The sequence below is a fragment of the Antrostomus carolinensis genome, unplaced genomic scaffold (genome assembly GCF_000700745.2).
Source record: "Antrostomus carolinensis isolate BGI_N321 unplaced genomic scaffold, ASM70074v2 scaffold19273, whole genome shotgun sequence".
Classification (NCBI taxonomy): domain Eukaryota; kingdom Metazoa; phylum Chordata; class Aves; order Caprimulgiformes; family Caprimulgidae; genus Antrostomus; species Antrostomus carolinensis.
Window position 1 is genome coordinate 7,250 of NW_010306082.1, and position 12,699 is coordinate 19,948.

Consider the following 12,699-nt stretch of genomic DNA (forward strand, 5'->3'; position numbering starts at 1 on the left):
TGTAGAGATACCGTTTCAAGAACATTTAGACTAGCTTAAACCTTCATATATTTTGTAGATTAAATTGGTATACTAATTGGTAATCTTCCCTTCAGAGAACTTGCTTTCAGTCAGTCTTGAGATGTAATCAGTGCCATCTCTCAGTAATGCTTTTGCTTTTTAGCAAGTTCTGTGGTAGTGATCGTTAGGCTTCCAGCTGTGCAATGTAGTGACATCTGTATGATGCTCCTCACAGGTAAAACTGCTCTTCTCATTTTTAGTAACTCTTGAATTTTATTTCAGGACATAACTTGGCAAGATGAACACTCGGCTCCGTTCTCCTGGGAAACGAAGGTAAATATGTAGCAATGTTATTTTTAATGTTGGTTTGTCATTTTATACTGTTCCTTGTGCATTTATACTGTCTTCATTTTGAGGCTTGGTAGATTAATGTCACCTTTACTCTATGAGAGCTGTGTAAAGTGACTGTCCTGCAAGTGAAATGGGACTGGTGTGCTTAGATTTACATCAACAGAAACACAGAATGTACTTCATGAACTAATGTTTTGGCTTCAAGTGCAGGTGTAAAACTGATTCATTACAAATTATTTCATTTTTCATTGTAAACTTTTTAAACAACTGTCCATGTTTAACAAACTTCTTAAACAACTTCTCATGTTTAGCAAGACCAGTCTCAGATAATGTATAAACATAACTGCATTTCACTTTTGAAGTCAGGAATAAAGCAGCTGGGACATGGTGTGAGAAAGGTACAGATACCTAGTAACTTCATTGGATTCTTTCTTATGCTTCATCTTTTTGTTATGTACTAGAAAGTAATGAAACTTGTTAACCTGGGGCTATGCTAGAAGCATTGCGTTATTTTCTCTCCAGAAGGCATTTCCTTCCAACAACAGTGTATTTTTCTGTGCTGGGTTGGTTTTGGGTTTGTTTGTTTGGTTTGTTTTTTTTTTTCCCCTCACTTTAAATTCAATATTTTATTAAAGCATTATCTACAATGGGATTCTCCTAAGGCTTACACAGAGCGAGTTGTCCATCTTTCTGAACATGCAAAGTGAGGAAATATGATTGTGCTATATCTGTGGTGGGAATTGTTGAAGAAAATCTGGGAACAAAACCACAGCTTACTGCCTTTCTTGACTGGGTATGGTGGGCAAGTTGATTTAGTCACATGTTTCAGACTTTGTGTTTTCTGGCTTTATCTGCCAGAGAAAGCTGCTTCACAGAATCACAGAATGTTTCCTCTTTCTTCCATTTTTCGCCCTTGGAGTATGTAGATAATAATGTTTGCGCTTATGAATATAATCTGAGCCTAATGCAGAGTAATTATTTGGAAATGCCAGTGAATACTAAATTAATCCGGTTGACCCTAGACGTGTTGTCAGCCTTCCCCGCTCAAGGTCACTGCCCGTAGCTACCACCCCATCTGTGCTTTGCAGATGCTGATTAACCTGTATCTTGATGTGACTCCTGGGTCCCCACAGCCTACAGTGCTGCAGTTTGAGAGAAACCATTGCCAGTCTTCACTTGCCTTAAAACTCCCTTATAAGCTGTGATGGTTCAGGAGCCAGCGGAGGATTTCCTGCAGCAGAAGCCTGGTAACTCAGGCAAGCCCTCCTGTCTTTTAGGACCCTTAGAAGAAGCAGCCACTGGCTTTTAGTATAATACTGAAGAGGCTTTTAGCATGGGTGTACTTGGGTGAAGCTGTCAAGAGAAGAAAAGTAGTGAGAAGAGCGTTGGCAATAAGGTGAAATAAATCATATGTTGGAGAAAGCGGTGTTGTCTCTCTCCTACTTTTTCATGCAAACCCTAAAACTCATTTTTGGGAACATGGCAGCTGTAATCCTATTTCTAAGCTCTCTCTTGATAGGATTTTGTAAGTTCTGAATACTCGAACTTCTTAGGCGTAGTACTTTGTAATGCCCTGACCAGTGATCCATGGTGAGATGTAGCTGCACTCAAATTGATTTTCTCTTTAATTGTTAGTTGTCTTTTCTTTTAAATGCTTGTATGTCTAGTGAAGTGTTTTTCAACACAGCCTGTGGTTTATCCCTTGCTGATTAAGATTATTTTATTATTTTCACTGTCCTCCTGGTGTCTCAAAATGAGGGACTGAAGTGGATATATGCTCTAGTTTCATGCTTTTTTGTAATGAATGGAGGATCGCAGAATGATATGGGAACACTTGTGTGACTGCAGAAGAAAAGTGAGGTGAGGAGGAGGTTTCTTTAGAAATAATTGTCTCAGCTAGTCAAGCTGTGCTTCCCTCTTTCCCCCCTCCCTCCTTGCTGACCAGAGATAAAAGCTGTGTCTCAGCTGTAGGTTGGAAAGTTTCATGACCTTTTCCTGTAACAAAAAATCTAGAGAATTCATTTTCTCCAGCTTTACGGGGTGTGGGTTGGTTAGTTTGTGTGGGTTTTTCCTTTTGTTTTTTCCCCAGTGCCTCATATTGTGTCACTCTTTTAGCCAAATCCTTCAACTGCCGAGTCTTGCATTTCTAAAGGTGGACATCTCATTACGTGCTTACTCTTTGGTCTCTTCCCTATCTAATACTTTAATAAGATAATATTGGAAGTCAACCTCTCCATGAGGTTCCAGCTGAAGAAAAAGTATCCTTGCCCAATTGGTCCAGCTTGGGGAAATGGTGAAGAAACCTGAATGAGCTGTGTAATAAGGTTGACGTGTTGTAATGCACCAAAAAGCTTTTTTTTTTTTTTTTTAACATTGAGACTAAGAAAAATATAGCAAGAAAATCAGTATTTCTCTGTAACTAACTTCAAGAAAACTGAGAAGGTAGTGAGAAGAGTAGAGAAGAGGGGAAGGCATGGTTTCTGCAAGCTGGAGCCTCTCTCAGTGGTTGCAGTGATGCTAATGGTGATTCCAGTTTATTAGGTATGGGAAATTTTTTCTCACGCTAGCTAGTGCAGTGAATTCCCTAATTCCATGGCTGTCAGACTTACCCAAAGAACCGTGTACGAAGTTGCTGTCATTTTGGGCAGAACGTTGTTGAAGAGCTTGATAACTTCACTTCTGTGAAGAGTAAACTTTCTGTGTTCTTATTTTAGACACAAATGTTAGACATGGCTTAAGTCATTCATATCACAGCAAACACTTGCAGAAATATGAAATGTTGCAATATCTCCATTTTTAGCTGTTTGATGTGTATTTAAAGTTCTTGTCTTACCTCTTTATTTTTAAACCCTCAAACAAGGCAAACAAAGCAGAAATACAATGTAAATTGCCGAGTTAGCTGTTAGACAGCATTTAAAATACCAATATTTTTAGTAGAGAACTGCAGCACTTCCCAGAAGGAAATCTGTTCCGGAAGCAATGAGTTCTCATAGCACTGCAAATAAGCTGACATTTTAAAACTAGAGATTGATTTGGAGGGAGTGATTTGTTCATGGGTGGAGCCCTCATGGACATAACACCTCTTGAAATACGGGTTACATTTTTAACTGGAGCTAAAGCCAGGTTTATGAATTTAGGGCATTCTATTTATGGCTTCAGGTTTAAGTCAGATGAAAGCTCACATCTTGGCTGAGTTTAGCCTTTGAGGTTTCTTGGTTTGTTTGAAGTACAAATTCAGTGAAACTCAGCACGGACCTCAAGATATAAATGGAAAAAAAGAATCATGCCTGGGTTTGGAAATGAAATTTCTCTGCAACTCTTCCTGAACTCAAAACTTTTTTTTTTTTTTTTTAATGAATTTAGTAGGGAGCAGAAAATAAAATTTCAATCTGCCACCACAGCTAACATACTGAATGCACAGAGCAGCATGGGAATAAGTTGGAATCTCTTTCTAATTCATGCTATTAACTAAAATAGGTTGATTCCAAATGCTTAAAATTTAAACATGCACATCTAAAAATTTTTTGGTCTTGAGACAAGTGGAATAGTTTCAAAGGTAGCTTTAGAGAGTCCTTTTTGTACTTCTTTCTTTTTAACTCCTGGCTTTTTCCTCTTTCAACTCTCTTCTACTTTCAACAGGCCCTCAGATACTTGTTGAAAAGAGAAGCCTTCAATGTGTGTTTGAAAAAAAACCAAACCAAAAATAAGCAAAAATAGAAAGTGTCAGGCTTCAGTCCCTTCAATAAAGTGGTTGCTGCTTCTCTGTCTGGATTCCCTAATTATATTGCTACAGAAGTTATCTAATCCCAGCAATTATTTATAGAGAAAAAAATTATGTTGCAGTTATAAAAAATGTGGTTTGCAAACTGTTTCCTTTATTTAAAATCAGAAGACAGTCTTCAATATCCTTCTTTGTACTAGTCCTAGTTGTTTTTATGGTTTTGTTTCGGGTTTTTTTCTAAATAGGAAGAAAGTGGCAGAAAATAATTGTTTTCCACTCCTCCCTTAACAACCTGATATTAGAATTGTTTGTTACAAACTGTACTTCAGTGTGATTTTTATCAAGCTGGCATAAGTGGCAATGCTTCCTTGGAAGGAAAGAAGGTTTGAGGTCTGCCTGAGGTCTTGGGTTTTCTCTTCCCTTTTTGCTCTAGACTACAGCTGTTTAAAACACAATGCTGTAAGAATGCTGTTGACTATTAGTTCTTGAGAAAAAAAAACCTCCCAACTTGTGGTAATAGTAGCTGCGTTCAAGGTTTATTTTAATCTGCATGGCTAGATGTTCTCAGCTAAGGATTCAGTTACCTGCATTAATCTTTAGACAGTTGTTCTTGAGCATAAAACCATGCACAGACCAGATAAGGCCAGTATGAGTTTGCTCAGGCTAACCAGTAACAATGGCAAACCAGAATGCTGTTTGTATCACCAAAGAGCAGATCATGAAATTTCCTCTGAAGCTCCAGACTATGTATCTTTGGCATTCTCTTTCTGTATGGACTAAAATTACTTAGATTGGTTTTGAGTGCTTTGCTCTGTTTTTGCCCTTGCAATTGGTCTTTGCTGACCTAAGGATTTCTTTCTGACTTGAAAAAGATCCTGAAAATACCCACAGTGTGCACAGGAAACAAAGCAAAAACGGCAGTTACTTTGGGTCCCATATTTATTTTCTTTTTGTCCATTCAGCAAAGCAAAGTCATCTTCAGTAATTTTAAACTTGGCTTTCTTACCTCTGCATATATCAGGCTGTGCTTAAAACAAGTTGTTTTTGACAGTGTTTCTGCAGTCTTTGTCTCAACAATTTTGATTTTTCAGGCTGCCAAGCAAAACAATTTGTTTTGGCTGTGTTTGCTTGACTGTTTAGTAAAGTATTACACATTCCTGATGAGTGAATAAGATGCTGAAAAAAAAAAAAAAGCACTCCTGGGTTCTTTGTGGTCATCTTGTTTTGAATATAGACTTAGGAACTGAGACCTGATTTTGTATAGTATTATTAAATCATTCTGTTCTTAGTGTGTGGTGCCTCTCTTTTAGAATATGTTGTTTCCCATGAGTATATACAGCCAATATTACAATTTGTTGGATTATCCCTGCCTTGAGACTGAAGTTAGGTCTAAATTTTTCAGTCCAATAAACAAGATTCCTAAATACCCTAACATGGTCTTTTTAAGGAAAGATGGACACACAGCTTCCTAAAAACTGCCATTTTTTATATTACTTATGTTTATTACACAGAAAAATGATCCAAGACCTAAGCATCCTTTATCTTAACCCATGCAGTGGTTTGGTACCAGAGCGATAAGACTGAAAAGAACACAGACTTCTAGATTTGCTCTGCCTCAGAAGTACTTTGTGCATGGTTTCACAGCCACTCTTTCTCCCCCTGTCTCTCTTAATGTGTTGAGAATGACTTGCCCTTGCAATATCTTGAAAATACTGCTGTTTGAATAATAGCTTTTGTTTGAATTTTGATAACTTCTAGAAATTGCGGTTGGGATTGTACTAGCCTGTCTGTAAACTCTCAAGACTTTCTGGGCTGAACAGTTCCCAGAAATACAATTTGGACAAATGGTAAGAAAAAGAAAGTATTTTTATTTTATTCCTTAGATGGGGAATTAAAGTATAGAAACTGCAGCTCATTCAAAATCATACAAAATCTATGAAAGCAACTGGGGACTGAAACCCCATCTCTAGAATCCCAAACTGTGCCTAAATGGCAATTGACTTTTGACCATTGAATCTTACCACAATGTTCAGTGTTTTCTTCCCCAAGGTGGCAGCTGGTCGAGTGCCACGAGTGCTGTTCTGCTGAGAAATGCTCAAGGGCAGCTCACGGCAGCTCTGCCTCAGCCTGAGGAGAGCGAACGTGTGGTGTGACCCTTTACAGACTCGCTGCTACTCTGAGTTTGATTTGGGCCAGGAGAAATGTGCATCAAGATATTCTTTTGGCTGGCAAACCTAAAAAGGAAACATTTTTGGGGGGTAACTGTCTTTTAAATGTCGTTTCCTTTCCTCTCCTGCTGCCAATTCGCAATCTGATGCAAGAAACTGAGCGTAGAACGCTAATTAAACTCACTTTTCTAGTGTCTAGTGACTCATTGTAACGTACAGTGCTATTCGTGACTTGGGTGTCAGCAGGGGGTGTTTCACACATGGGTCTTCTCCATCTCTATGTGAAATTATCTGCCTACTTACACCATGGCTCTGTTGGGTTTCTTTTGGGGAGGGAGAGTGTTAGTATTGTAATAGTATTTTATTGCCAATTTTGTGACTTGAAAGATACTGCATATTTATAATTTTCTTTCATCAGCTACATTTCTCAGGGGTTCGGATGTCTTAAGTAACCTTGAAAGTCAAATAGAAGCATTATATATTTCAAGGAAAATAGGAAAAACTTGTGACTGGTCCACAGAAGTTCTTGTTTTTTTGACTTAAATGCTAGAAGTGGAGTTACACATCTGACCTCTGTGGGCTGTATTTACATCATGCTGAGATGCAGTGCTTTCAGAACCTGTCGGGGTAGTCTTGTCTTCTTCACCTTCCTTGGGGGAGAAAGCAAACTCCTGAAGAAGTATTTTCTTTCAGATTATTCCATGTCAGGTTTTGAACTGTTTAATCTCCAAAGCATATCGTGACACAAATATGCAATCTTAAATGTCAGGTGGTCCTGTCTTCTGAAATGGAAATGTACACCCCACAGTCTCCATTCAAAGAGGACAAAGAGGGCATCCTGTCCAGAACATGCGTCCACGAGTGGGCTGGAAAGGGTACAACTGCTTGAAGTTGTGCTGTGGTGCCATGCTCTTCTCTACGCTAGAAGTAATCTGCTGCTTCCAAACCAGGCTTCTGAGTTGATATTTGGACCCAGACGAAAGAACATCAAACATGACCACAGGCAGTGGCTTTTGCTCCACAGCATAAGAACTTGCTGCTGTTGAAAGGCAAAGCCATCATATTGGTTTTCCTTTTTCTAACATTTGTTCTAACAGACCCCTGCTTCCCTTCCATCAGTGTTTTTTCCTGGATTTTGTTTCCAACACTATTCTGGTGGATCTGGGGCTGTGAGGGTCCCTCTGCCCTCTGGGCACTGACCTTCACTCTCTCTTGGGCTGGGGTCTGAAGGAATCATTTTACTGAAACTGTGGTGGCCTTTAGCTGCTGTCATCTCTAGTGTGAGACCTGGGACAGGCTACTCAGAAGAAGGAAGACTGTTGAAGGATAGAAAGTAGCACTGTTTTAATTCCTACATGACAAAGTACTTATGTCTTCCCAGATGGAATTTTTTTTCCCCCTTGCATAGTGAGGCAGTGCAGGTTCTATTTTATAGTGTGCTGTAGGTTTTTTAAGCTGGGATTTTGTCAGTTCTGAGGTGTTAAAGCATCTTAACTTCAGGGTGGTAAATCTCTTATTCAATAGTATTGCCAAATGAGCCTAGGGAAATAAATCCCTATATTTTAATATAAGGAATGGCAGTCACTGTAAATAATCCTCAGCACCATGGCATCCATAGTTTGTTTATGCAGAATTTGTCTAAAGAAAATTCTTCTGCTCTTAACTTTACATCATGACTTTTGTTTTTTTAAAAAATAATAAAACTGGTGCACTAAGGTTTTTTTCCTCTTAGTTTGTTTTTTTTCTTTGCAGGTGGGTGGGATGTTGAGCTGTTTGGTGAGGGTTGCACTCACCTTATTCTAGCTGAGGTATAATTACTTACAGTTTGTTTATGTTTTGCATCTTCTGATAACACAGTATATTCTTAATGAAAACACAGAACTTGGTGCTTCCTTGCCTATAACCTTGGAAATATATCTGGTTCTTTGGAAAGGTCAGATGTTAGTCCATGAATCAAATTATGTATAGTCAGCTGCTGACTGTTTAAAAAAAAAAAAGTTTTATAAATAATCAGTTAAAAAAAAAAGTTTTATAAATAATCAGTTGCTGAGTTAACATTGGCACTTTGATGAGTAGTTTTTGAATATTAAATACTAGGCATGTAAGACCTGCTAGATCTAGAGTCCCTTTGAACTTAACATGCACAATAATGTAGCACTCAAGATCAAACACTTCTAGTGAAAATTATATGCAACTAGGACTTGTTTTAGACTCAGGCCCATAGATGGTATTGTGGTTTTATTGAGGAAAGACCAGGTAATGGAGTAGAATGGGGAAAACATCACAAATCTCTAGTGAACTTCAAAAGTATCTATTAACTGCTTGTAGCAAAAGCTAGTAATTGAAATATCCTCTGAAATTTTTCAAAACTAATCAGGCCCATGATGACAACAGCATAGCTCTAACAATAAATGCACTTTTAATTTTTTTTAATAGATTTTTTTTTTTTTTTTTTGCATTGTTCCATTTGCCAAAGCAAAATCTAGATATTAGGTTGTTCTTTTCTGGCACTTGCTCTGGTGCTGTGCCCCTAAATATACATGTTCCTCAGAGTGAAATAAGGCCCAACTTTTATTATCCTAAAGAGTGTCCAGCTAGTTGACAATCAAGATGACGGAAGTGGTGGTAAAATGAATATTTTGAAGTAGCACTCCCTTTTGGGTGGCTTTTGCAAGATCTGTGTTATGCTTTAACTGTGGTCATTTGCTTCCTTGACTCAGTGTTACCTCTCATAAGTACAGCTGTCTGCATTGCAAGTAAAAACTAAACAAGGCTCTGGAGTAAGTAAAGACTTACCCTGCTGGAGTTGTTTCTCTTCCTTCAGAGAGGCATTAGAATTGTAAAAATCACTTATCTATGCATACCCATTACATCTAATCCTTTATCTTGGAAGCAGATGCAGTTGTAACATGTTGCCAACTATTTCAAAGACTACAATGGAAGATTGCCTTTTAAACTACACTGTAAATCTTTTTTTGCTTTATATTTTCATGTAAAATATCTATGGCTTTCAAAATGCTTCCAGAACTACTCTGATGTTTTAGTGCTGTGCATGGTATGCACTGCTATCATGGATGGCACTGAGTGACTCAAATCTGATTGCTTTCTCTGACTCCTCTGCAGCAGATCCAGGACACTCTAACATTTGCTTGCAGTTCAGAGTTTTAAAAATTATTACTATTTTTATATAGTAGATGATCTTTCAAGGTCCCTTCCAATCCCTAACGTTCTGTGATTTATGGAGAAAATAAGTTAGCTTTGCTGTGGTATCTACTGTCTGGGAGTTGCCTACCTGTGGGCAAAGGTGTTAGCTGTAGGCATCAAGATCAAAAGTTCAGAACTGTGTCTTTGTGAAGGGCTTTGAAATACTGTTTTTCTTTAACCCTGAGCAGAGTCAGATGGAGTTCAGCATTGCATCTCTGTCCATACAAGAACAAGGTGGTGCCCAGTTGCAGAATGAACAGAGGCAGCCTGTTAAAGCAGCACCTGGTGTCCAAGTCCCTAAATCTTCTCAGGCCAAGACGACCCCTGGCTCTGATGGGTTGATAGCATCCAGAAAGGAAGAGGAGTCCTCCTTCTGGAAGATAAATGCAGAGCGCTCGAAATTTGAAGGAGACAAGTCTGAGTTCCAGTCCCTGACCCCCAGCCAGATCAAGTCCATGGAGAAAGGAGAGAAACCCCTTCCCTCTTTTTACAGACAAGAGTCTACTCCAAAGGAGACAGCAAAACCTGAGAAGCCCAGCATAGCTAAACCAGAGAAGTCTGTTGCCCCCAGCCTACCTTCTATATCTCTCGAATGGGAGAAACCTCGACCCACTCAAATCCCTACTAGTTCTCTAGATGACTTCTTTCTTCCTGACCCACCACAGGACCTGACATCTTCTAGGACAAACAAGGAAGATCCTGATGGTACTATACTTACAGATGCACAAATGCCTGGACAGGTAAGGACTGCTATATCCACTGTCCTTAGATTTAAAAGCTCTATAGCACATTAAATTCTGACAAGGCCACTCTGGAAGCTTAGGGACTCCATAAAGCATTAAGTTGTAGCTAAGCTTGCTGGCTTTTTATTCTGCAAATTTAAATAAGTCTACTTAACCAACATGCTAACTGCTATTGTTTGTTTGTTTGTTTCAGTAAAGTATTTTTTAATGTAATAAAGTGCAGAGGATAAAGGCATCATTTACATATAATACCAGAAAGATTGACATGGCATCCAGTGGCTATCTGACAGCAAGCTACCTAACAGTTTGGGGTAAAGAGCTTGCTATATCAAGTAAAAGAGTTTTTTCTTGAAATAGCAAAACACTTGATGGAAAAAAGATTTTTAATTTGAAAAGCAGATAAACTAGAGCCTAGGATACTTTATTGGTACCCACAGCATAGCGGTGAATGGCGAGCTAGTTTCTCAGCTGTTTTAAGCACTAGCCCAACAGCCACTTCCCAGTGCTTCATCCCAGGCAGCTGGACTGCTGTCAAATGTGTTTTCTCTTAAAGTCCAAAATGGAAATGGAATGAGCTTCCAGAATTAGCCTTCTCAATGTTGGTTTGTTGGGTTTTTTTAAATTTAAAAAAACCCCAAACTACCCAACAACAAAAAATAACCTTAAGCAGCTCAGTGGTCAATTGAAGCTATTTAAAAAGCAGATGCTGATCTGTAAGAATAAAAAGGGAGCAACAGGACATGACATGATGAGTGAAAGAAGAGAGGGGGTTTGAACTAGATGGTCTCCAGAGGTCCCTTCCAACCCCTGCCATTTGTTGTTTCTGTAATCTGAAGCCTGAAAACTGGCAAGTGGAGGTTCTTCAGAGCTGTGCAGTTCTGTTTAGAATCTGTAGCATCACTTTGGCATAAGCTGTTGTTTCTGTAATCTGAAGCCTGAAAACTGGCAAGTAGAGGAGTGGTTCTTCAGAGCTGTGCAGTTCTGTTTAGAATCTGTAGCATCACTTTGGCATAAGCCTGATAAATAACTGTACACCTTAAGAATGTAACATAGCTACCATATTTTCCCAACAGTGATTGTTTAGATTCTGAACAGGATGATGTAAGGTCAGAAAAATGTGGATGAGGTAAATACTTGCAAGAGAAATAAGTGGCAGCACTTAGGCGAGAGCTATATTTAAATTGTGTAGTTTTCTGGAAGCAACTGGCTGTCATTGCAAAGGGCAATACATTGAATTAGTGATGCTGGCATTTTGTGTTTGTTTCATTCTCTGTGGTTCTCACTCTAGTAAAAAAATTGGTGTTTTTTAATTTTTCCATGGGCTAAAAAAATAACTTTTTGCCTGCAGACCACAAGAATTTTAATTTTATCTAGAATTACCTTTTGGTCATTATGAGTATTTTTCCATGTCTACCATTTTCTGGTGTAGGTTCTTAGGTATCCTGGAGCAAGGTGAAGAACTTGAAATGTTGGCTGACAACATTCTAAACTTTCTTTTGTAGTTAGGCAGTCTACTACTGAGTTTTTAATACCATAATTAATAACTACATCTTATTTCTTTTTTTTTCTTTGCAGACTAGTACAAGCAATGTTATCTTGAAGACTGGCTTTGATTTTCTAGACAACTGGTAAAAGATACTTCAAAATAGATCAAACCAGTTCTGGGAAAGGAGTGGAGTATCTTTATCCTTGTATGTTAATTTACTAGCATTTGTGTCTTTTTCTAGAAGTAACTTTCAAACTCTTAAATGTTGCCTTTGTATGAACTTTTGTAATACCATATGCATTTTTGTTTTTTAAACAGTGATAGAACTGTAGTTTCATTTGGATATTTTTTAATATCTGTTAAAATTTTTAGTAGCTACTGTATTGAGAGGATGGGAGAAGTTACCATACACATGTTAAAGAAAACCAAATGAGAGTCTCCATATCCTAGAAATGGAACCTACAGGACCAGATGGCTATTTTCAATTGAAACCTTGCTAGCATGGCTTGTAAGAAATAGCATTGCACATGCAGTGGTTCCAAATAAGCAAATAATTCCATACTTTGGATAACTACCAAAAACAGTATGAAAAATAGGCATACAGAAGAATTGCATTGATTTCTATGTTTCATTTTCTTTGAAAGTAGCTTTTGTACCACTTATTTGAAAACACTTTTCTTTTGAAGAGGGCAAAGGTATTGCCAAAATGGTGGATCCAAAGCAGCACTGTGTTTGTACACTACAAATCTGCTAAAATAACACAAAAGTGTTAGAAGAATGACCCGGGGAAATGACAGGTGCTTCTGGTCTTTGGATTAAAGACTTGAGGGGGGTGGAAGGGAATGGGACAACCCCTAATGAACAGGAGAAACTCTCTTCAGGGAACACAAGCCTCATGATTTCACTGCCTCCTTACTAGAGCATAGCTCTTCACAGTGGTAGTGCTGGAAGTACAGCACTGGGAATGGCTGGAGTGTAATTACCTTTGTGTCAGGAAACCACAATGTTTATGGGAGGTCGTAGCAG

The 12,699-nt window shown here is 38.4% G+C and overlaps 1 protein-coding gene across 1 annotated transcript; it reads left to right on the top strand.

Moving 5' to 3' along the window:
• The first annotated feature begins 285 nt into the window (after positions 1-285).
• CUNH1orf198 (chromosome unknown C1orf198 homolog) lies at positions 286-12,442 on the top strand. Its single transcript, XM_010165008.1, has 3 exons — positions 286-333; positions 9,633-10,184; positions 11,763-12,442. Exons 2-3 carry the CDS (start codon positions 9,639-9,641, stop codon positions 11,817-11,819), a joined length of 603 nt encoding a protein of 200 aa, XP_010163310.1. The 5' UTR covers positions 286-333; positions 9,633-9,638; the 3' UTR covers positions 11,820-12,442.
• Positions 12,443-12,699: the final 257 nt, after the last annotated feature.